The sequence below is a fragment of the Coptis chinensis genome, chromosome 8, assembly GCF_015680905.1.
Source record: "Coptis chinensis isolate HL-2020 chromosome 8, ASM1568090v1, whole genome shotgun sequence".
In the NCBI taxonomy this organism is placed as follows: domain Eukaryota; kingdom Viridiplantae; phylum Streptophyta; class Magnoliopsida; order Ranunculales; family Ranunculaceae; genus Coptis; species Coptis chinensis.
The window spans coordinates 97,217,012-97,240,369 of NC_141463.1; the positions used below are offsets into that span (position 1 = coordinate 97,217,012).

The window sequence follows — 23,358 nt, forward strand, 5'->3', positions numbered from 1 at the left end:
ATCCTCATGGACCTGAAACTGTCTGGGCTTAATCAATGGATATATTTCTCTAGGTTGATATAACTGGCACGTCCATGTTTAGAAAATTTTGATCATACAGACACAATCCCTTTTTCCTTTTCAGTTTCAAGCTACATACCTGCGCGACTGCGCCAACAAGAACTACTTTGTGAATTATACGAGTAGAACAGATTAGCTAGCTAAAATTGTCCGAGGATTAGAGTAAGGACATGAGTAAGTCATTGATGAGTAATCTAATAACCTTTGTTAATTGGGTTGGTCATTTGTCCATATTCTTATTTTTTTAAGTTAACCAAAAAGACTTGATAAGGAGAGACACATGCATGAAGATCTATCTTGAAATCTTCTTTACCATTGTGGTGCCACTCATATATTAGTGGACTATATGTCTATATGAAAAGGACTTCAGCACACACACTGGATAAGGATCAATAGCCCTTAATTTAAAATTAGGTAAAAAATCAATAAATTAATTCCCGCATTTTTTAAGAGTGGCAAACTCATTTTCTACGTGTTTCAGCTTTACATTTCGGTATTACGATGTGATGGACGGTCTGCTTGTTTAATTTATATAAATTTGAACGCCGTGTGTCGTTGTTTGCAAGTATCTCAAACAACATCACTTTCTTTGCATTTGGCCTTTGTAACAAAATCTTGCTACTTAGAATTGTTAGTCACACTCTTAATGACTTCAGCTCTGAATTGTAAAATCTGCTTTTGGAGTTTCTCAGATTAGGTGCTCTGGCATTTTAGGTTTAATTTCAAGATTGAGATTAATGCTCAGGGCATGGTGTTGTAGCGTTAACCAATTTCAGATGCACGACGCGTCCAATATAAATTACATTTAAATTTAAGAAAAGAAATTGTTACATTTGTCGCTTAGAATAAATGGCAGTTAAGTATGTTGTTCAATTCGAGCCTCTATGCTAACTTTATCCATACAAATACCCATGGTTTTCTACTTTATAATTTTCTGAAAGTGAAGTATCTTTGCTGAGCTATAATAACTAACATGAAGATCTCAATAGTCGAAAGTTTATAACTCATTTAACCGATTCAAGTTACTATTGAGTGTTTAAGTGTGAAGTATCAAACTTCTTGTTGTTCCGCATAAACATTCACTTAGAAGGGGAAGAGGACATAATCATATTTCAAATACTACATAATCAGTACCTGTCTATGAAATTGTGGAAATGTTAGAAAAATTACGTAAGAGCCTGTGAAATATGAGAGACAGACGTATATATATAGGCGGAAAACATGCAAAACAGATAAACTAATGCTCAACCGAGGGCATTAAGTCATTGACAAAAGAGAGAAAGAAACTCAGTCATCATCCCATAACTTAATTAGTTTCTAAGCAATTTTAGAGTGTCTATGTTCAATTGTTTTCATAAATTTTGTAGCACCAGTGGAGTCACCGTATTTGATTATAAGCCCACAAGTCAATTATTTCTTCATTTGCTAACTTTTGTTTGTATAATTCTGATTTAGGTGGTTCCACATTTCCGCCTGATCCAACTAAAAGAGAAAAAGGAAATTGGAGAGCAATGCAAACAAGCTTCACATCGACCTTAGTTAGTGTTAAACAACCACCATCATATCATTTTGCTCTTCTGTTTATCATTTAACTTTACCATTTTCTCAGCAAAAGAGGAGCGAAAGTTATTAGTGACTCAGAGAGAGTCCGGGTAATGAAATTAAAGTAAATAATGGGTCTTTCAACACCTCATGCCATCTCTAATGGAGGGTGTAAACCGTATAGAGTGTAAAGTTTACACTCCAAATATCAAAAAACTCTTTCCAATGGGAGTGGTATACCGTAGATAATAGAGTATTAGTTGATAGAGGAGGTGGGAAATTTCCCATCTCGCTATCAGTTGATAAATAGCTCGGCCGACACTTTAACCAACGTCCGAACAAAAAAAAATTTGGATGTCACTTTAAGTAACGCCCCTTTCTAATTTTAAAGTAATTTTTTAACTCGGACGTCACTTTAAATGACGTCACAGTTTAAATTAAAGAGGAACGTCACAAAAAGTGACGTCCCAGTTTAAAATCTATTTTTTTTTACATTTCTCCATTAGGGAGTACAGAATGTGGATATTTATAGGCTATATAATACTATACAATTAGAGGTGTAAAATACTAAAATCCCAATGCATGGCACTTACATGGAGCCTAGGTGGAGGTGTAGTTTTAAAAAATAGTATGTTAGAGATGCCCTCACTAGAAACTAGTTGGGCAATTCCAAGAGAGATTAAACCCAATACTCTACAAAACAATAGTACAATCAGGGGAGGACCTAGGAGATTCTACTATTCGCTCTCCAGGCTTAATTTATTATATATGGGTCTTTGTTTTTTGGGTAAAAAAAAATAGTATGTATAATGTATCTAAAGCCCAGCCCAGTGATAAACAGAAGAAACTAGCAACAAACAAAAGAATAGAAATAGTTTGTTTAGATAAACAAACGAACAAATGATTTTTGGTGATTTTTATCTCTTGATTCTTGAAGTCTTGATTCTTCATTCCTCACTAATAACTCTAATTGCCTAATTCTAATCCACTTTCTTCACTCATTCTACTATTCGTTCTCCTCGGGTAATTTATTATATATTGTTTTTTTTTTTTGTTTTTTAAAATATGAAATATTGATGGTTAATTGGTTCTTGGTTTTGATTATTTGTAGCCATCTAATAAGATTAGTAAAGTGTTGTTTATTTTTTTGGTGGTCAGCTAACTGAGGAAGAAGCATAAAATTTTAGGAGGTGAGTTTTTTAGTGTAAGCTAGTTTGTTTATTGTGGATTTGTGAAATTGTGGAAAGAAATGATTTTGGTTATTTTTTTAAATACATTGCTTGATTTGGTGGAATGTAGGTTTTAGATATGTGAAAATTGTTGTTTGAAAATTGAAATGTTGATATGGTTCGCTGGTTGTGAAATTTGAAATTTTGTATGTTATCGAATTTATTCTTTAATGTGTCAAATCATGTTAAGATGTAATTTATTTTTCTTATTTAGATTTGAATTTTGGTGCTTGTTAGAATCGAAGTGTGTGATTTTTTTTACTATTTTATTTTAATGTTGTTTCAGACGTCTAAAATGTCAAAGGGAGTGCGAAAGATAGATTCATTATGTAAACCAAAAGAAACTGAGACATCCAATGTTGCTAGAACTATTGAAAAGGATGATCAAGGTCGTTCAAAGCTCCAAAGAGTGAGCCCATTGAACAACTTCGTCCCAATCCTCAAGGGATTGAACCCATTAAACAAGTTTGTCCCAACTCTCAAGTGACTGAATCTAGCAAAACCGGTGTTACTAGTTCTTTGGTATGTGATCCGGGTATAACCGAGGGGAAGCTAAAGGTGCTCTTATTGCACTTAGATCGTTTGAGTTTGTTTTCATGTTAAATTTGCTACGTAAGACTATGGGAATCACTGACATACTTTACAAAGCTCTGCAAGATTAATCTCAAGACATTATTAACGCTATGCATCTAGTCTCCACCACAAAAGTACTCCTTCAAAACCTGAGAGACGATGGTTGGAGCACTTTTTTGTGTGAAGTTGACTTGTTTTGCAAGAAGAATAATATTAATATGCCTAATATGGATGCACGCTATACGATGGGCACGGATAGTTCTTGTCAGTAACATAATTTCATAACGTTTGAGCATTGGTATCGCATTGATATATATAATAGTGTCATAGATTTTCAGTTAATAGAGTTGAAAAGTAGATTCACCGAGGAAACAATATAGCTTTTTACACTTAGTTTTGCTTTGACCCCTAAAATGCTTTCAAATCATTTAAGATTGATGATATTTGTAGTCTTGCTGAGAGATTTTACTTTTGAGATTTCAGTGATCAAGAGTTATTTATATTGAGAACTCAGCTGGAACATTATGAGATTGATGTTTGTCGTAATTCAGTTTTCTATAATATGTCCACGGTGTCTAAGCTATGTAGAAGATTAGTTGAAACTGAAAAATCGAAGTCCTACCACTTGATTGATAGATTGGTTTGTTTCTCATATCTACAGCAACTACAGAGAACTACAGAAAGGCGTTCTCAGTCATGAAATTTATCAAAACACACCTTCGAAACAAGATGGAGGATGAGTTTCTTACATATTCAATGGTCATCTATATTGAAAGAGATTTTACTAATGATATTGATTTGGATTTGGTAATAGATGATTTTGACACCCGCAAAACCTGTAAAATACCGTTTAAGTAGTTTCTCTTTTTAAATAGATTTGTAGTCGAACTTGACCAAATATTTTGATGAATTAGTATATATATTTGGCTACTTATGAATTTTGGTATTTCAGTTGTTTCTTTGGAATGTGTATTATTTTTTTTTGTTTAAGACTGGCTATTGTTGTTTAGCCCGGAAAGAGTTGAAATGCTGGGTCGCCCCCTTGAGTACAATACTCGATGATGTATAATATACGGTTGGTAGGTCAACCATGCTTCCTTGTTCCACATTTCCATCACCCTAAACTTGCCTTGCAACCGCATTATGTGCCAACCTTTCTTCCTCCACTATAATTTATTTATTATTTATTATTCAATCAAACACAAACACAAACACAGAATTACACACTACACAAACAAAGTGAATCGGAAATGGCATAATAACAGGATATATATGTTTTACAAAAAAGCACATCCAAGATTCATGTCTTAATGCCATACACATTATTATATCCAAAAAATACTTGTATTTTACTATGACAAGTTCCACACTTCCACTCCTCCTATGGCTGTTGAATAAACGCCTATCTCTTTTTCTTCGTCTGACTTACTTGAAGGTACTGGTAAAACATCGATGCTATATCTCTAGAGAATTTCTATTAAAAAGTGGATTTAGCACAGAAAATTTCTCTCGCCTAATCAAATGCACCCTTTAATCTAAGGATGGATTCTACATATATTCTAGAGAGGTCAACATGGATTTCATCCTTAATAGTGCCACCACAAATTTGTTATGTATCGAGACTCTATAGTCTAGACAGACCCATGTTCAAGTGTTCGACTTTAGGAATAAACTGTAAAAGAAGTAGTGGCTTTTGGAAGATGATGTATACATACACGCCGCCAAGGCCCCAAGGTCGTGAAAGGTGGCTTATAAAAAGTCAGAAGACAAGATTAAAGTCAGGAACTCAGAATATATATACAAGTAGGGTCATAACAGGGACCCAAGCAACAAATGTGAGAAACACACAAGAAATTTCTGCTTGCAGGTGACGCCAATGTAAGGATCACTGTGCTGACCATTTGACCAAGTCTCTCATTAAAGGACCAAAATTTGTTTTTCAACTGTATAAAAAATCAAAGCATAGAATAGACTCTCTCAATGGCAATAGTAATTCATATCAAGACATTACACGTGCAAATAAAACTTAAATGTTTGCCTGCCCTGTGCCCCTGTACCTACTTTTTGATCAATCAGTTTTCAGGCAGTTCAGCAGTTGGAAATTGGAATACAATACATTTAAAATTAACATCTTTTCTAACACAAAATGTTCACAAACAGTATTGCCTTGCTGCTGTTGTTTATCTATCACTTGAAAATGCTAAAAAGGAAATGCATTTAATTTGATTGCTATTGCTGCTGTTGTTTATCTATCTGCTACTATTATTGAAAAGTAAGTAATACCTGTGAAATCTTACAGAAATGCGCCCGAAATATATGTTGGTAAACTATTCTGGCAGGAGTACAGGTTCTATTCTTTCCACGGGCTCTATTATTGAGACTATTTTTCGTTTTCATGGTTCAAGCTGGTAGGAGAATAATAAATGGAACTCCTTATAACATTACAAATAACATTAAACAAAGTCTCTCCAAAAAATTTTTGTTGAGTCATTAAATGTTGAGATGAGGGTGTTTGTTTATGGAAAGGAAAAAACAAAATTTGAAATTGAAAAAGAAAACCAAGTCCAAAAACATTTAGTTTGTTACAAACTTTAAGTACCATAGACCAATACCTCTGCACATTGTGAAGGGCTTCCACAATGTCCTAAACAAGCAAAGACTTTTCCTTTCACCTATGGACGGGGTTTTAAACGCTTTGTCCATGGAAAACCTAAACAGAGAGAAATCTTACATTAACTTCTTGATAAAGAATAAATCACTACCTCCTACAACGTCAGCCTTGAACACTACTTTTTTTAGGTAACCCGTGAACGCCATCTGCTGAAAGAATTATACATTCACTCACTAGTCTCCTGTAGAATTGGTTCAACCAAAACTCGGCAAGATTGTACATTCACGATACTGTAATTAGCAAAGTCAATTCACTACTACCATATAAAGGGGGCATTGCCATACTAAAATGCACCTGAACTGATGCAACTATATTTATTCGATATGTAGTAAGCTAGAGGTTGTTCATGTAAAAGAAGGAATTGCTTTGAATCAAAACTAAACCCCCCCACCCACCCCTCCCCCCTACATGTATATTCTCTATATTCCCTGTTGGAATTCTTTCATACATTTCTAAAGAGGTATCCCCTCTAGTGGTTTCTTTCTTCCACTGTCAGTGCAAAAACACATTAAGCTGAGGGTTTTGGAATTCTCCTACCGTCAGTCTCATAAATGGAAGAAGAAAACAAGCTAATGGCAACTTAGACTGCTAAATTAGTGCAACCTATCGCCGCCCATTCAACCATTGACGATTGTGACTCCCAGGTCTCGCATGTGAATTTTTGTTATTGCTACCAAAGCTCTGTTTAGGGAGATCATGCAACTCCATCACTTGTATAGTTCTTTGCTTCTTCGCTGCATTAAAAGCAAACAAAATTTTTCGTAACTCATCCATTCAATTCTCAATTAGCATTATAAAACCAAAAGGAAAATAATCTAACAATAGGAAGCTAGGAGGACAAACCATTTTCAGCTTGTTGGTAGCCTTGATGTAGCTTCCTCTTTGAAAGTTCAAGTTTTTGGTCTAAGACAAGTCCCGGAGAATTTGATTTCTAGCAGTCAGAGTTTCGTCAATAAGATAAATGCTATTTTGGTATTTTTAATCAGCTAGACTTTCACATACAATACTTACATCAGATTGATCAGAAACAGGCTTCCTTTGAGTTCTAACTGTATCCAATTGTTTCTGCAACTTCACCTCGTTGTTTGGTTTCGCCTCCAAGCCTAGCTTAGAAGGCTTTTGAAACCTTGAGTCATTGTTGGAGGGCTTGGTTTGCTTAATTGAGTTTTCGTGTTTCACCATCGAACGGTTCTTGTCATCCTTGGGGAGTATATTTTCCTCCCGGTGAAAAGATGACTCCCTCTTCTGAACATTTCTGTTTTCGTTTTTAATAGTTCTCCTGTCCAACATTGGCTTCCTTCCATTTGCATTAGCATTTCTCCCACTGTCAAGGTCTTCAAAAATCCCAAATAAAATAATTAATTTTCAAAAATTAGCAAATACAACTAGGGAAAAAAACAATCAAGCTCTTTAATGTGACTCACTTCCATCTTCATCTATTCCATCAAAGAACTTCAACAGGTCCAGTTTGAAATACCAAAAAAAAGCACATTCCAGTCAGCTAAAAGCAAAAAGCTCCAAACTGCATGTGTTCATCAAAAAAAAATCACTAACTACCTTGGAAAGCTCCATAGAGTTGGCCTCGGGAGCAAAGAAGAGTCCTTCATCAAGTGGGGGAGATGGGAGTCCATACTCTTCCTCATCCATTACAGCTGGTTTGACCGAGTCAGGCGAGTCGTTGGAATCTGGAGATTTACAAGTCAGATATTGCATTTTACTACAGGTGTGGCATTACACTGAGTACAAATAGAAGGAGAAGTAAATCCATACCTTTAGAGGCTTCTGTTGCGACAACCCATTCACTGATCAAAGATTTCCACGCACTGCAGTTCATAACAAGCCCTTGAATCATGAAATAAACATGATGTTTTTCTACAACAGAAATATGGACAATCATAATATAGTACTAAGTCCTAGCTAAAGCCTAAATGAGACATACAGTCTAAGCCGAGGATAGTTCGACATATCCAGGGATGGAAGTAACCAATTGGATAAGTGATGCAGGAGCATGATCCAACAAGACATCAATAAGCTAGTCTAGAAGCACACAAAGAAGTAGTCGAAGATGGCCTGTCTATTCAAGAAGAAACTGACTAACAGTAGGAAATCAAACCGGATCACTGGTTCCACTAAGTTTACACGATTAAATGAGGATCCAACAATAACAACTTAACAAGGGATTCACAACTTAAGAGTAAACTGAGACTCTAATTTTATTTGCAGAGCAAGAAGTTCCATACCTAACAAGACTGCGAGAGAGTCTAGAAATCTCCTTTATGTGATGCTTCCTGAAAGCACTAACAGCCTTCCCAATATCCGTTGACTGAAAAGCAAAACAATTACATGAGAAGAAGCCCAGCAACCTCTCCATACAAGTAGGGGGAAAAATGAAGTATGTTCGACTAAAGGTTTGGATCTTGACAAAGAAAAGAACCAATACATCATTCAAAACCATTCCAACTTCAACCACAGAAAACATGAACTATAAGAGCAGTGTCTGCATGCCCAATAATCCAAACAAAGATTCATAATGCAAAATCAAAAAGAAAAAATAATAACACGTAATCAGTACCAGCAGTGTTTGCACCGTGATATCCATCAGTTGGAGCCTCGTTAAAGAATCAAGCAACGCCGAAGTAGTCTGGAAAAGGTAAGGAGCAATAAAAGAAGCTCAAATTAGTACCTAAATCAATCACACGAAAAGTAATATGACCTCGACATTCCGCAATCAATCACTCACTCAAAGCCGCCAATCATTATCAAGCTAACAAAAGAAGCAATTGACTTTATGACAAATCAACAATAAACACAAAATGTATTTATCTGAATACATCAATTAAACTAAAAAAAAAAAACTTCCTAAAAGTACAAGCTCTGCATTGGCATTTTCTTTCTAACTAACACATGCAATATTAAGATGAACAATCTAACAATACAACAATTGAAGTAAAAGTAGTACTGGTATAGTGTTAGGAACCATACCACGTCTTCACTATTTTCAAGAATTGCTTTAATCCGATCCACCTCATCGATAGTCTGATTCTCTTCCTCAAGCATTTCAGTTAAAGCTTCAGCTTCATGGTAGCTATAATTGCTAACTTTATTCTCATTCAAATCACTATATACATTAGTACTACAATTCCCTTTATTTTCCTTCTCTTCAACATCTAAATTTCCCTTTACATCATCATCATCACCTTCACCCTCTCCCTCCCCTTCTTCCACAACCACCCCAGGTAATAACTCTCCTACACCATCACATCCAAAACACCGCGGTAATCGACACGTAAATAGTTTTTCAGCAATCCTATCTCTTCTTATTTTAAATTCATTTGGACAATCAGTTGCAGCAACCAATATAGCTTGTTCAATTACATCAAATATATCAGCATTAGCACTTTTAAAATACTTTCTCCAAGACTCTATATTTCCAGATTGCATCGACCCACCCATGCTACTTGATCAATAAGTTTTATTTATCACCTATATATACCAAGTCAACAAAATGATCCAATCTGTAAAATCACCTGAAAGATAACAAGAATTGGACAGAAACCAACTACAGAGAGATAGGTGCACAGTTTTAAACTGGTCTATAAATGAAAAAACAAAAAAATAAATCAGAAAAAGGGATGAATGTTATGGACTAAAAATGGATTTGAGAATTAAATGTCCAATTTTTTTTGCCAGACTCAAAAAAGGGAAATAAATGAGTTACTATTTGTTGATCATCATTTAGGGTCTGTTTGGCAAAAAAAAAAATTATGACGTTGAAGAGATAAACATGAAAAAAAAAACACCCTTTCAAACTCCAGATTAAATGTTCTCTGAAGATATGAAGAGGAGGAAAACAAAACTGATTTTGTTGTTTGTTTGTTTTTTTGTTGAGGTGTTTTTTTCTTTAAGAAAATAATAATAATAATAAAGGTGGTTTTTAAGTTGTAGATAAGCGGTTTTTTGCAGTGGTTTTGTTTGTAATGAAAAACGAAACGATTTTAACGAATCGCCGCGACTCCTCGTCAATGCTGGGCTGGTTGTTAACTCTTTTGTCAATATAAAATGCCGCCCTCAATTATTTTTGTCTTTGATTAAAAAATTTGAAATTAGTATCTGTAATTAGTAGTGACATCTTAGGGTGGACTGTGGAGTTAATTTTGAGATTTTGATCATTTACTAATAAAGTTGCTATTGATTTTCTAATAAATTGAGACACCTTGGATAGACTGGGATAAGAATTAGGGGGGATGCGAGATCGTTGGATGGCTAATATGGCAATTTTGTTTTTAGATCTATTATGTTTGGTATTAGAGAAGAAAAGTAAATATATTCTAGTTAGAATAACTGAAATATGTATTTTACCATATGGAGTTGATCACACATTCTGATCCGATGGATATAATATGTACTATTCAATGTATTCTCGTTAGTATATATTTTTAGCTTCAAATTCTTTAATTAGGATACACAAGTAGGTCAATTCTTGGTGGATATTGGGTTTCGTGGTTTTGATTCTAAGTATGTGGTGCGAACATTTCTTCCTTGTGGTATCAAAACTTTTACTTTTGGTAAAATAAAGTGAATATATGAAGGTCCGCTCGCTATCATGGGTTCTGATGAATAAGTGGTATGGTTACAACAATGGCCAATTTCGATCGGCTCTCGATGATTGTATTTGACGTTCACAGTAAGCAGAGCAGGGGAGGATCTAGATTGTATCCCTTAACTTCACTCAAAACCCACAAATACAATGGCAACTGTTCATTAAAAAAATATATATATAGTAGTGAGGCCGGTCGAAATTAATTGGAGTTGAACAAGATATAACTCTCGTGGAATAGATGACCACAAGTAATTGAAGGAAGTGTCTCCATCGGATTATCGAATTGAGGGTTAAGTTTACGCAAGAACTTATAACTAATCATGTGCTCAAAGTTATCTATAGTTAGTCAACTTATATTAGGTAAGACGTGTTATAGTCGATGACAATTTATTTTTGGTCTCCTTCTAATTGCCTGATATAAACATTTACCCTACTCTAAACACTTAAGTAGTAAACCGAAAAATTGTAAACAACTAAAACTGGAATCTACTTTCACAAAAAATTATGGTGCAAATTGTTAATATTCATCTAGGTAATTGTCCACTGCGAATTAAATAGTGAAATTTAAAATGAAATAAAATTTGAAAGGGGGACACTAGGACTTTTCGTTCTAAACAATATGGAAACAACTTATAAATTATTAGTTCAATGCTCCACTAACTGGCCATTTTTGGCCAATAAGAAAAAGGTTTGTGTGGTGAAAAGGGAGAAAAAAAAGTTATTCAAATGGTGGACTCCCCCAAACAGGGCATCGTAATAAATTACCGCTCATGTGATTACTATTGGCGCCAAACGACTTAAGCGGGAAGTCGTACAAACTCGGCGAAATTCAAAGACCAAAGACTATTTTTAGAATGCCACGTGGTGACTCATGTATGTGCACGCTCTTATCAGCAGTTTCGAGGTGTTGCATATGGCTTCTCTTTCACAGTCCACGAGTTTTTCAATTTATTGACAATAACAGTGTTTTGTTCTAACAAATAAATAAATGCTAATAAATTTTTATTAATGACTCAGATCGGCAGATATGATCGTAAAACTTTAAGTGTGCCCGTTATATAAACTCTACTACCAAAAATAAATTTATAAAATAAATTGAAGACTGATTTTTGGTAAATATATTTTTGAAAATCTTTCTATAAAAAATCAGCCTAAACAAAAATATTTAACATTATCAAAATATGAAATAGTGAAATAACTTATTATGCAATTTCCGGTATTAAATTTGTTAAGTGTTCGCCAATGTGCCATGTGTGGGATCTGGTCTGTTTTTTAAGCATGACCCAACGCCGGAAATAATTGATAATTTTCAGATGAAATGTTTTTTTTCGATATCTTTTGTGTGTGACAAATTTCATTAATAAATTAACCAACCCCACCAAAATACTTGACGGCAGCATAATTATGTTTAGCATAAATCTCAAAGATTTATTCATATATACGAGAACAATTTTCTCTCAAAATAGACAGCCACATAAAAGTCACGTGGCAACCAAATGCCACTCATAAAAATAAATGTGACCCATGAATGTATTCAGTACTGCAAACGTCTGAATGCCACACCATTGAGACAATTATATTCGACCCTATCTGAAATCCAAGATAGATTTCTTTTTTCATTGTGTTTTTTTTAGTTTTACTGTTTCTGTGTGTTTCTAGACCATTTTACGGGTGAACTCTCAAAGGACTAATCGGACGAAAAAATTACTCTCAAAACCATTTTTTTTAATCACTCACACAGATCGAGTAGATAAAATATCAAGTATACATTTGATTGACACAAAATAATAAACAATCCGGCCCAATATAAACAACCCGATGTATTTAGTATGAACAACAATTCTATTCAGAGTATGAACAATTACTATTCGTATATCAACATAACATAATGTATGATAAGTGAGAGCATGTATTGAAGTATGAACAATCATTATTTGTTATTGTTTATACCTCAACATAATGTATTATCAGTAAGAATATTTATTAAATAATCATTGTTCATACATATTTGGAGTATGAACAACCACTGTTCATACATCGACATGAGCTACGAACAATCACTGTTTATATGAACAATCATTATTCACACCTCAACATAATGTACGATCAATAAAAACACCTATTGGAATATGAACAATCATACATATTTGGGATATGAACAATAATTGTTCACACCTCAATATAGTATATGATCAGTAATAACACCTATTGGAGTATCAACAATCATATATATTTTGGGGTATGAACAATCACTGTTCATACTTCAACGTGAGCTATGAACAATCATTGTTTGTACGAACAATCAATGTTCATATCTCAACATAATATATTATCAGTAAAAACACTTATTGGAATATGAACAATCATTGCTCATATATATTTGGGGTATGAATAGGGTTGTCAATGGGTATAACCAAACCAATAAAAAACATTTTGGGTTTTGATAATTGGGTTTGCCTTCCACCGACCTGAAATCGAACCGATAAGATATTGGTTTGGTTTCGGGTTTGCCCTCCACCGAACCAATATGAACCTAAAGCGATAAGATGACATTTTAGTAATATTTATGATTAATTATGTATATGTTTTATCAATTGTGTGGTTGAAATTAATTAATTTAATTTATAATTTAATTGATTCTATAGTTTTCGGTTAAGGTTGGTTCGGTTTCGATTTGCAATATATCTTATCGGTTTGGTTCGATTCGGTTTTAGGTTTCCAATTTTCTTATCAGTTTGGGTTCGGATTTTTCATAACCCGATCCAAACCAATCCATTGACATCCTTAGGTATGAACCTCAATATGAGCTATGAACAATAATTATTAACATTAATTTGTCCGGTTATTTTCACTCGAAAATTGGTTTTCCAATTCTTTTCTATATGAAGCAACAAAGGGTGTGTGATTTTTTGTATATAAAAGTAAAAATGGTATTTAAGAAAAAGAAAAATGGTCATGCCAACTTATTTTGTCCTTGATGGTTATTTTAATCATAGTTCGGGATTTCAAAATTTTTCCGACAAATCCAAAAACCGAAATTCATCAAATTTCGACCTCTATCATATTCAGAATTTCAATTGATTTCGGAATAATCAATATTTTGACTCTATATTCGGAATTATGGTTTTTTGAAAAACCAAAATATTAGGCAGAATTCCGAGATTTCGTTTGGAATCACGAACACCAATTTTAATTAAAACACCGAGTCCGTAAGTTATTAAAATGTGGAATTTGGTTATGTGAATAATTTATAAAAGACCCTATCATTTAGAGTGATTTTGGCCTGAAATTGGTCATTTGAACCAATTTCTTGTTACATGATGGGATTCTGGTAGACATACACATATATGATCAAATATATCCGTATATGTTAGAAATATTCGCAAATAAATACTGGAAAATAAGGTATAGATATCCGTTTGTTATTGATTTTACTTTAATTTGAAGACAGTGGAAACTAGGGACTTGATAACTTGATATGCAAGGCATAGTTCAGGATTTTAAATTCCAAAAATCTAAAAAATCGAAATTGATAATATTTCAATCCATATTATATTTTGATTTCGATTAATTTCAGAATTATCAATATTTCAATTTTATATTGTTTTTTCAGTTTTTTTTAAATCAAAATATTTGACAAAATTCCAACATTCCGTTCGAAATCATAAACACCCATGTAAGATGGATATATAGTCTTTGTGGGCCTTGTAGACAGACCCTTAAAAGAGGTCTCAACAAATTAAATCAATCGTGTACAAAGAAAGTGGAGTCGAACACTCATCCCTATAGGGATATCCTCGTGGTAGCCCATATCCAAAAAACAAACACTCGTTGAGTTATTGTGTCTGTAAAGTGAATCGGATTGCTGACACAGAAATAAGTTGCAAGAAGTGGGAAGCTACATGTAGGCTAAAAATTCAACAGAAGAGCAGATTCTCACACGCCAAACGTACTTTGCTTCCTTTTCTTAATTTCAACGTGTTATAGCACCTGTTACGTGAGTGTAGTTCACCCACATATCTGTGGTCCTCTCAGCCACAGACGTCAACTTCAATGGAATGTCTGAAAAAAAAATTCCACAAAATTCTGGTTATTATCAAGTATAAACGAAAAATACCAAGTGTCGGGTTTTGGTGAAACTTTTGAGTTTTGAGTAATCAAAATCAACTTACAAGTTACAACTATAGACTTCTTTATCGTTATAAACTAGTGAATTTTTTTGGCCTCCGACTCGTTGTTGGAACTTGGAAGTCAAGTAGGCAGTAGGGTCTGTTTGCGCTTGTGAAATAGTGAAATGTGCAAGGTGTGCCGTGCACTGAAATACTGAATGCTAAACTGGAATATATATATATATATATAAAAGTAAATGAAATTTACATGCACTCAGGTAGTTCTTCTATTTTCGTGTTTCATGAAGGAATAATTAATCTGTTTTACATAGCGTGCTGATAATTTTGATCACATGGCCTACTTATCTAATAATACGATTACGATTAGGTGGGTCACACATTCCTTCATGTTTCACGTTCCGAGTGGTGGACCCTGTACTAAAGGACCTTTTGCTGAAGTCATTGTCTTTGTAGGTGAAAAAAGATTAGTTATGCGACACGCGTCCACGCTCAAAGGTAAAAGAACAACATTGCTTTTAGCAAAGAAAGTCAACTTTTATAACGAATTATGGCATCTTTTACTCTGACCCACTTAGTCAACTCCGATTGATCACTCTCTTGACTCACTCTAGACAAATTCGAGGTTCATTCTGTGATCCCCAATGACTGAGATGTTCACATTTATCACGTACAAACTACGAAACGAGGCTCACCATTCACAACCCGTTACACTAATTCACCTTCAAATCGCCAATACCTATTAGACTTCTGTCTTTTTTTTAAGCCGTTATACGTAACTTTCTTGTTTTTGTAAAAATAATTAAATTTCAGATCTAATTTTAATATCTTTGCCAAAATTGTTTCATTTTCTACTCTTTCATGAAAATAGAGATTTAAGATTGACGAACCGAAAATTACAAAAATAAAAAATATGAAGAACACCGAAACAGTGATGTTCTTATTTCTTGTTTCACTATTGAATTGAAGAAACAAGCTTCCACTTTTAGATTATCATTGTTTGGCCATTGAAGAAACAAGATTCGACATTGAACAATTGTAAAATGGGTATTCTTACATCTGAGATATTGAAGAAAGTGGTATATATTTTCAGCTCGATTGTCTTCAAATTTGTGTTGGATGCTTTCTCAATTTGATTACGAACTCTATTCAATGAATGCTTATTGTTTATTTCGTATTTTATAGTTTTATGTAATTATACATCTTTATATTGTTTTTGCTTTGTTTTAATCTGGTTTTATGAGTTTCTATTAGATTTTGAATTTGTTATGAAAAGTAAAATTTTCATAGTGATTAATCAGTTTTGGTGTTGTTACTATGAAAAGTTAGATTTGTGTAGTGTTCATCAATTTTGGCATTGTTTTTGTAAATGTAGTGAAATGGATGGATTGTGCTTTTGGATATTTAATTTTATTCGTTCTTTAAAGCATAGTGTGATAGAGACAGACTCGGAGCTTCAATCCTTTGCGTGATTCTATTGGGTGAAAAGTGAGTTCCGTTGCTATGGCCACCGCAAGCTTCAACTCTTGGATTCTGCTAGAACACCACTTGCCTATTACTGCAATGGTGGACAAGATCCGTGAGAAAATTATGAAAATGATGTATGATTGGCGAGAGTTGGGAGACCAGACAAGAAACAGAAGCAGAGCACTGGTGCTACAAGAGGTAGGAAGAAGAATAAAGCGCCCTTGCTATGACCACCGCTCCACTCCTACAACATGCTTTGCACCGATTCAATTATTTGTTCTTTGATGGTTGCTTTTATATAAAAACAAGATGTTGATGATTTTGCATTATTTGATCTATTCTTTGATGTTGCTCGTATATAAAAAATGAGATGTCCACTACACCATAATAGGATATTTGCAACATGCACCTTTTTTGCTTTGCAATGGTTATTTATCGTTAGCAAGTTGCCAATGCTATATAAGCGTTAGCAATGTTGTAAAGTGTTACTTTATTTTGGTGAATTTCCAAAATTAATTGCTAACACTTAAAAATCGTTTGAGAAGTGTTACAAATCCAAAAAACCAAAACAACATCGAAATTTCAAAAAGAGGGAAACAAAAAAGAAATCAGCTCGGTATGTCAAAATAGAAAACCTCTATTTCTCTCTCATAGCCGTTAGGTTAGGATTTTTATCTTTGCTAGTGACTACCGATAGGATGCCCCTTTGCCAAATTCCAACTATATCTAAAGAAATCAAAGAGGTAAGAGTGGAGCAAGTATTAAGCAATGAATTTGTTCCTCGTGAAGGGATTCTCCTCACTATTCATGACAAATCTAGTGACAAGGAGTCGGACAAGGTTATGGTCCATGTGGGAATGGGGAAATCAAACAATAGCAGCCAATCAAATTCATTTCATCATGTGGAAAAAGATGGTGCTGGATCTCAATCACGGGGAAGAAGGAAGCTCAGGGACTGTTACTGTATATAGGTCATTTTCTCCGTATCATATAACTGCGCCTTCACCACTTAGTGACCTGCTTGAGTTCTCTCACCTTGGTTGGGGACACTGGTTTACATTGAGGGACTTAGAGCTTACAACCAGTCGGTTTTTTTAGGAAAACGTCCTTGGGGAGGGTGGATATGGAGTTGTTTACCGTGGTGATTTGATCAATGAGACTCCAGTGGTAGTTAAGAAGCTCCTCAACAATCTATAAGTTGACAAATGGTTCTTTTTCAAATTGTGTTATATTTGTACATCTTTTTTCTTGTCTAAAAATGTATTGCTCGTTTTTTTTTTAAAGAGCCCAAGCAGAGGAGTTCAAAGTTGAAGTTGAAGCTATTGGTCATGTGCGTCACAAAAACTTAGTTCGACTTATAAGCTAATGTGTTGAAGGAACTCACAGGTCAGTGTCTACTCGTAACTCCTCCTACAATTTCTCAGCCTTTACCGATATCATGTAGTGTTTTTCGCACAAAATTCTAATATGTTGCAAGCTTCTTCTGATTTCTGTAAAAGTTTCAGGTTATCTTAGATACTGCTTATAATATGCTAATAGCCAATGCACCAACAAATTTATGAAATAAGAACAACCATTTAAAGAACGCCCATAGATGCTCATCGTAATTTTATTTAGTGCATTCATAGTTAGCCCGTTATATTCATAAAATGCAAACTTTTTGAGATCCAAGATGAATCACTAGATTCCTAATTTCACTTCTTTTAGTTTACCTTCCCCCTCCCCATTTATTGTACTGCTTGTTTGATTGGGTATATTGGAAGAAGTGTGCGTGTGTGCCTGCTTGTGTGAGCGCGATTACACTAGTATCATGTAGTGGAAAAGAAAAGTAGAAAACGTAGTGGATTCCTCCTGTTGAATTTAGTGTTTGCAATTGAAAATAGCTATATAAAGAATGTGATTAGTTTAATTATATGTTTTTGTTGGTTCTACAGGGAGGTACTAGAAGTTAGAGATTTGGAATGCATGAGAGCATGTTCGGAGCCTTAATTCTTCTCTTGATGAGCACACCTTAGAGTCACATGTTAAAACTGCAAATGAAGCTAAATACTATTAAGATTTTGTTTGTTTCTTTTACACAATTAATTCCTTTTGAGCTTCCACTTATTGGGAAGTAATATATTGTGCATATTTGACTAAGTACACAGGCACATAAGTTTTGTTTCATTCATAACTTGCACAGTTACACTAGTACATACATAGCTATACTAACTCTACAAGGATGTGTGGCTCATGACCCTCATTGTTCTTTAGGGAGCAATGGAGCACATGACCCTCATTGTTCTTTATGACCCGCTATACTAACTCTACAAGGATGTGTGGCTCGACCACGTGTCAATGTCTTCACAATTTATCATTATTTGTTGACTTTTTAGGTTTGGTTTTCCCTATTGGTGGACTACTTGGTATCTGAGTTTGCATTGTGCTTAAGAAATATAAAACAGGTTAGACAAATCTTTCGTAAAACTCTTTCTTACATTTTTTTTATCTACAATTTCTTTGCCCCATTTATCTCCGTGTTTGAAACTAATGTCTTGATGACTAGATGCTTCTAGTTGGGTGTCATGGTTAGAGAATCCACATTATTTGCTCTATATATTATCATTGGACACAAGTGTTTGTTTGAAAATTTGAATTTCACTTGGTACAAAGTAGGTCGACCTGCTCTATACATTGTTATGTTTCGACCCCTCCTTTTTAGAGTTATGTTGGGTCCATGGCTTGCTAGTGCATGTTGATGCAGGACAATATTTTTGGACAGTCCTAGGTTTATAGAAGTGGTGCTTTTGTTTATATATAAAGTGTTTCAAAGCCTTTTAGAATAGCTAGATAGATCATTTTGTTGTCGTTCAATGTGTTGTTCAGTGTGTTGTGTAGGGTATCAATTTGATGGAGGGAAAAGCAAGAAGCATACCAAAATAATTGCTCCCCAATCAAATGATCATGGTCACCTCAAGCTCCTCGTCAAAGTAAAAGCTTAAAATTCCACCCTCCATTTTCTCATTTTTTCAACTTCTTACTTCCTTTAGGTGGATTTTTAAATATTTAATTAATTGCATGAGTTTAATTAGTACTATTGTATTTCTAAGTTCATTATTTGTTTTGTGAATTTTTAGAAATTAGATGGACTTTGTGGAGCCGCACAAGGATTTATAGTGAATGAAGCCATCACCAATACTTGGTATTGTAATGATTTGAGATTGCTTGGAAAATTGTATTGAATATGTTACCCTTATTTGTAAATATGAATTTGTAACTCTTATAAAATATTTTGAAGTTATATTGTATACATGGTTTAACGAATATCTTATTTTTTTCAGTCTTTTACTTGTGTTTGCTATTATTTACTTGTCAAATGGTATGAAAAGTCAATTGGGACTTTATTATAGAATTGAGATGTTTGTTTCAATATAGAACAAGTAGTGTTATTTTTGTAGGTTAAGTGCACCCTAATAAAATGGGGCAGGTTTAGCTGGTTGCTGCAAAATATGAGAAATTTTTGTTTTTTTATTTGCAACCCATCAGCAACGGTTCATAACCGTTACAAATTTAAAAACACTGTTAAAATTTTGTCCGAAACAGGCATAAACAAGCGTTATAAATAATATTTGCAACACTTAAAAACCGTTGGAATGTTTTTCTTGCAACGGTTAATAACCGTTGGAAATTTCTGTTTGCAACGCTTATTAACCGTTGCAAAATTTTCCAACAATTTACCCACGCCATATTTGCAACGCTTAAAAAGCTTTGCGAATATTATTAGCAATGGTTTTTTGCCGTTGCAAATAGCCTGTTATGGTGTAGTGGTTGATGAACTTGCTTTCTTTTTTCTGACATTGAATTTTATAGTTTGGCATTGGATTTTATATGTTATGATTTTTAGTTTGAGATTTTTAAAACACTAGTTAAAAGAGGTTTTGTATTACTGTGTAAAAATACTTTTACATAGTAACTTTTGAGATTGAAATTAGCCTGATACCTAACAGAATATATATAAATATATTTTTACATAGTCATATATTAGATATTTAAATCTATATTTACATAGTAACTTGACTTATAAAAACTTACATTTACATAGTAATTTTTTGGTAATGAAAATTTTCCGACACCTGACAGAATGTAAATGTATTTTTACATAGTCATGTATATGTATCTATATTTACTATTTACATAGTAAAACTACTATGAAAATTTAAGATTGTATAGTAAAACTACTATACAAATTTAAGATTGTAGAGTAAAATTTAAGATTGTAGAATAAAAGTACTATAAAAATGTAAGATTGCAGAGTAAAACCAGTATGAAAATTTAATATTGCAGAGTGAATTTTAAAATTGCAGAGTAAAACTACCATGGAAATTTAAAATTGCATAGTAAAACTACTATGTGGACCTGACAACTAACCTTTAATAATTGAACCAAAAAAATAAATAAATAATCAACTTAAGTCTTGCTATGTACCATCACCGCATGTTTACATCCCTATAACTACATATTTGTTTTCTAAATAGCTTCATATAATAACAGCTTCAAAGACACAAACACTCAAAGACCTACCTATTAAAGCTTATCAAAACTCTAACATCGTGAATTTTTGAATTGACTACTTAGAAAATATAAGAATGCATAGTAACAATTATTACTAGATCTGTGACTTTCCCTTTTAAAACACGATATGTTTTCAATTCCAGGAATGAATTAGCCATTGGCACCATACCAACTTTAAAATCCGAACAAGCTCGACTTCGGATTTTCATGTGGAAATTTAAATTTACATAGTAGTTTGACATATGAAAATTTAATTTTACAGAGTAGTTTAATTGATATATGAAATTTTGAATTTACAAAGTAGTTTGATGTAAGAAAATTGGAATTTATATATGAAAATTTAAGTTTACATAGTAGATTTGTGAAACAAAACATGCATGATGAAAAAACATTTGTAGTGTGCAAACTTCAATTTACATAGTCACTGGAACTATGAACTTAAATTTACATAGTGACTTGATCTATGAAAATTTAAATTTAATTAGACTGTGTTTACAAGTCTGCAACACAAATAAGAAACTATGCATGATAAATCGTTTTCATATAGCATTTCTTTGAAATTGACTAGCTAGTCTAACATTTGACAAAACAAACTCATGTAATTTTATATGATATGTTAAAATGTATTTTTACACAGTAGATTACTACAACTAATATCCGACAGAACTGATCTATGTAAATTTAAATTTACACAATAACTTGATTTATGAAAAGTTAAATTTTCATAGAGAAAACATATCATAACCTATGCAAAATTATTTTTATACAATATATTTCTAAAACAGAACAAACCCAACTGTTTTACCAACTTAAAAGATAAACCAACTGAAAAGATAAAACAGATTCCCATTACATCATTTACCAACAACACATTAAGCCAAATCAGCCTTTTTACATCCAGAATTCTAACAATTGTAGTTATTACATCAAAGATCTAATAACAAATCCACCAAGAACTGATTAAACAAAAGTCAACTCATCATTTTTGGATTCTTCTTTTGGATCCCATGTTCATTGTTGGGATATGGTCAGCTCTAAGCCTTTTTTCAAAATCTGCCACAAGACCAAGCGTAGGTAATGTAGAAGCTCTAAAAGTCTTGCACAACTTATTCTCGTTTGCCTTCTATTACAATGAGAGAAAACCAATTAATAACAAATATTATCTATGAAAAGTTTAAAATAACATAAATGAATTAATACGCAAATTTAAAAGTGCAGAGTAAAACTACTATGCAAATTTAAGAATGCATAATAAAAGTATTATACAAATCTAAGATTGTAGAGTCAAACTATAACGCAAACATGAAAATGCAACGTGAAACTACTACACAAATTTAAGAATAAAGAGTAAAACTACCATCACACATTACACAAACATAGAAAAGCAGAGTTAAAACACTACACAAATTTAAGAATGTAGAGAAAAAACTACTACGAAAATATAAAAATGCATGGTAAAACTACTACATACACAAACATAAAAATTCAGAATAAACCCAAACTTGAAATAGCAAAACTATGAAAACTATAAAATACAGGGTAAAATCACTAAACAAATGTAAATTCGTATTTACAAACTAACTCGCATATGAAAATTCATTTTTTCATACAAATTTCTAAAAATAGGATTAAGGGTGGAAGATTCTCACCAAATTTGGTTTGTTTGCCGTAGTTTTTGGAGCAGACATCTTTTCAATTTCATCTCCATCTCTTCTAGAACTTGAAAATTTGATTTTTTTTTTTTTTTTATTTGGATTTTCAATTTTTTTAGAAATTGTAGAGTTATTCCTTTTCTCTTTTGTTGATGATTCGTCCACTTTATTCTCCTAAGCTATGTGAATTTAGATTTGTATGAGAAGATATTTCAGATTTAAAAAGCTAGAGAGAAAGAAGCGAGAAAGAAGAGAGAAAATAGCAGGATTCACGGGTCTGTTAAGTGGGGGGTATTTTTGTTAGTTTCTTATTTTCTTAAAAGCAGAGAGGTTTTGTAAGTTGTTATGATCTGAGGGGGTTTTAATGAATCAGATTTTTAACGAGGGAGATTAAACTCAAATCCTGCATATAAAATGAATTATGTTGGAAAGCTAGAAATTTCGATGATAGTTTTGGTTTTTAGAGCATCTTTAATGGTAAGACTTGAAAAACACAATTTTTTTTACCAAACAAACACCAAACAATTTCAGCTCAGACATCAAAAATTCGACACCAAACTACGCTATTTTGGATAAACCGCACCAGAATAGCCAACACAATTTTCGAAACACCGCGCCAAAAAGCCCAAAGCCCACGCGTATTTGGTTTGGTCTCACCACCGAAAATTATTTTTACCAAATTTTCATAAATTTGGTATTTGGTATTCATTTAGTCTCACCATTAAAAATGCTCTTAACTCACCAAAAGATATGTAAACTGTAAAGTGTAAACAACTGAAACCAACTTGAAATATCGTCAACGCCGAGTTCTTGTGTGTGCCTAGCTAGTTGTCTCGAGTACTGAACGTTCGCCATACTCTTGCCTTCTGTTTGGAGTTTCGGACTT

At 33.3% G+C, this 23,358-nt stretch overlaps 1 protein-coding gene and 2 long non-coding RNA genes across 3 annotated transcripts; all 3 read right to left on the minus strand.

Annotated features, from left to right (window-relative positions):
• Positions 1-4,558: 4,558 nt before the first annotated feature.
• Positions 4,559-5,846, minus strand: LOC147484853 (uncharacterized). Its single transcript, XR_015205817.1, has 2 exons — positions 5,688-5,846; positions 4,559-5,152 (listed from the first exon to the last, which is right to left on the minus strand). It is a non-coding gene; the product is annotated as an uncharacterized LOC147484853 (long non-coding RNA).
• A 510-nt stretch (positions 5,847-6,356) lies between these two features.
• LOC147484854 (putative mediator of RNA polymerase II transcription subunit 26b) lies at positions 6,357-9,906 on the minus strand. The gene is made up of 9 exons (XM_086580148.1): positions 9,058-9,906; positions 8,648-8,716; positions 8,316-8,398; positions 7,846-7,898; positions 7,633-7,760; positions 7,500-7,527; positions 7,087-7,409; positions 6,919-7,006; positions 6,357-6,809 (listed from the first exon to the last, which is right to left on the minus strand). Exons 1-9 carry the CDS (start codon positions 9,526-9,528, stop codon positions 6,679-6,681), a joined length of 1,374 nt encoding a protein of 457 aa, XP_086436274.1. The 5' UTR covers positions 9,529-9,906; the 3' UTR covers positions 6,357-6,678.
• Positions 9,907-21,619: 11,713 nt separating this feature from the next.
• LOC147484855 (uncharacterized) lies at positions 21,620-22,609 on the minus strand. Its single transcript, XR_015206673.1, has 2 exons — positions 22,470-22,609; positions 21,620-21,943 (listed from the first exon to the last, which is right to left on the minus strand). It is a non-coding gene; the product is annotated as an uncharacterized LOC147484855 (long non-coding RNA).
• Positions 22,610-23,358: the final 749 nt, after the last annotated feature.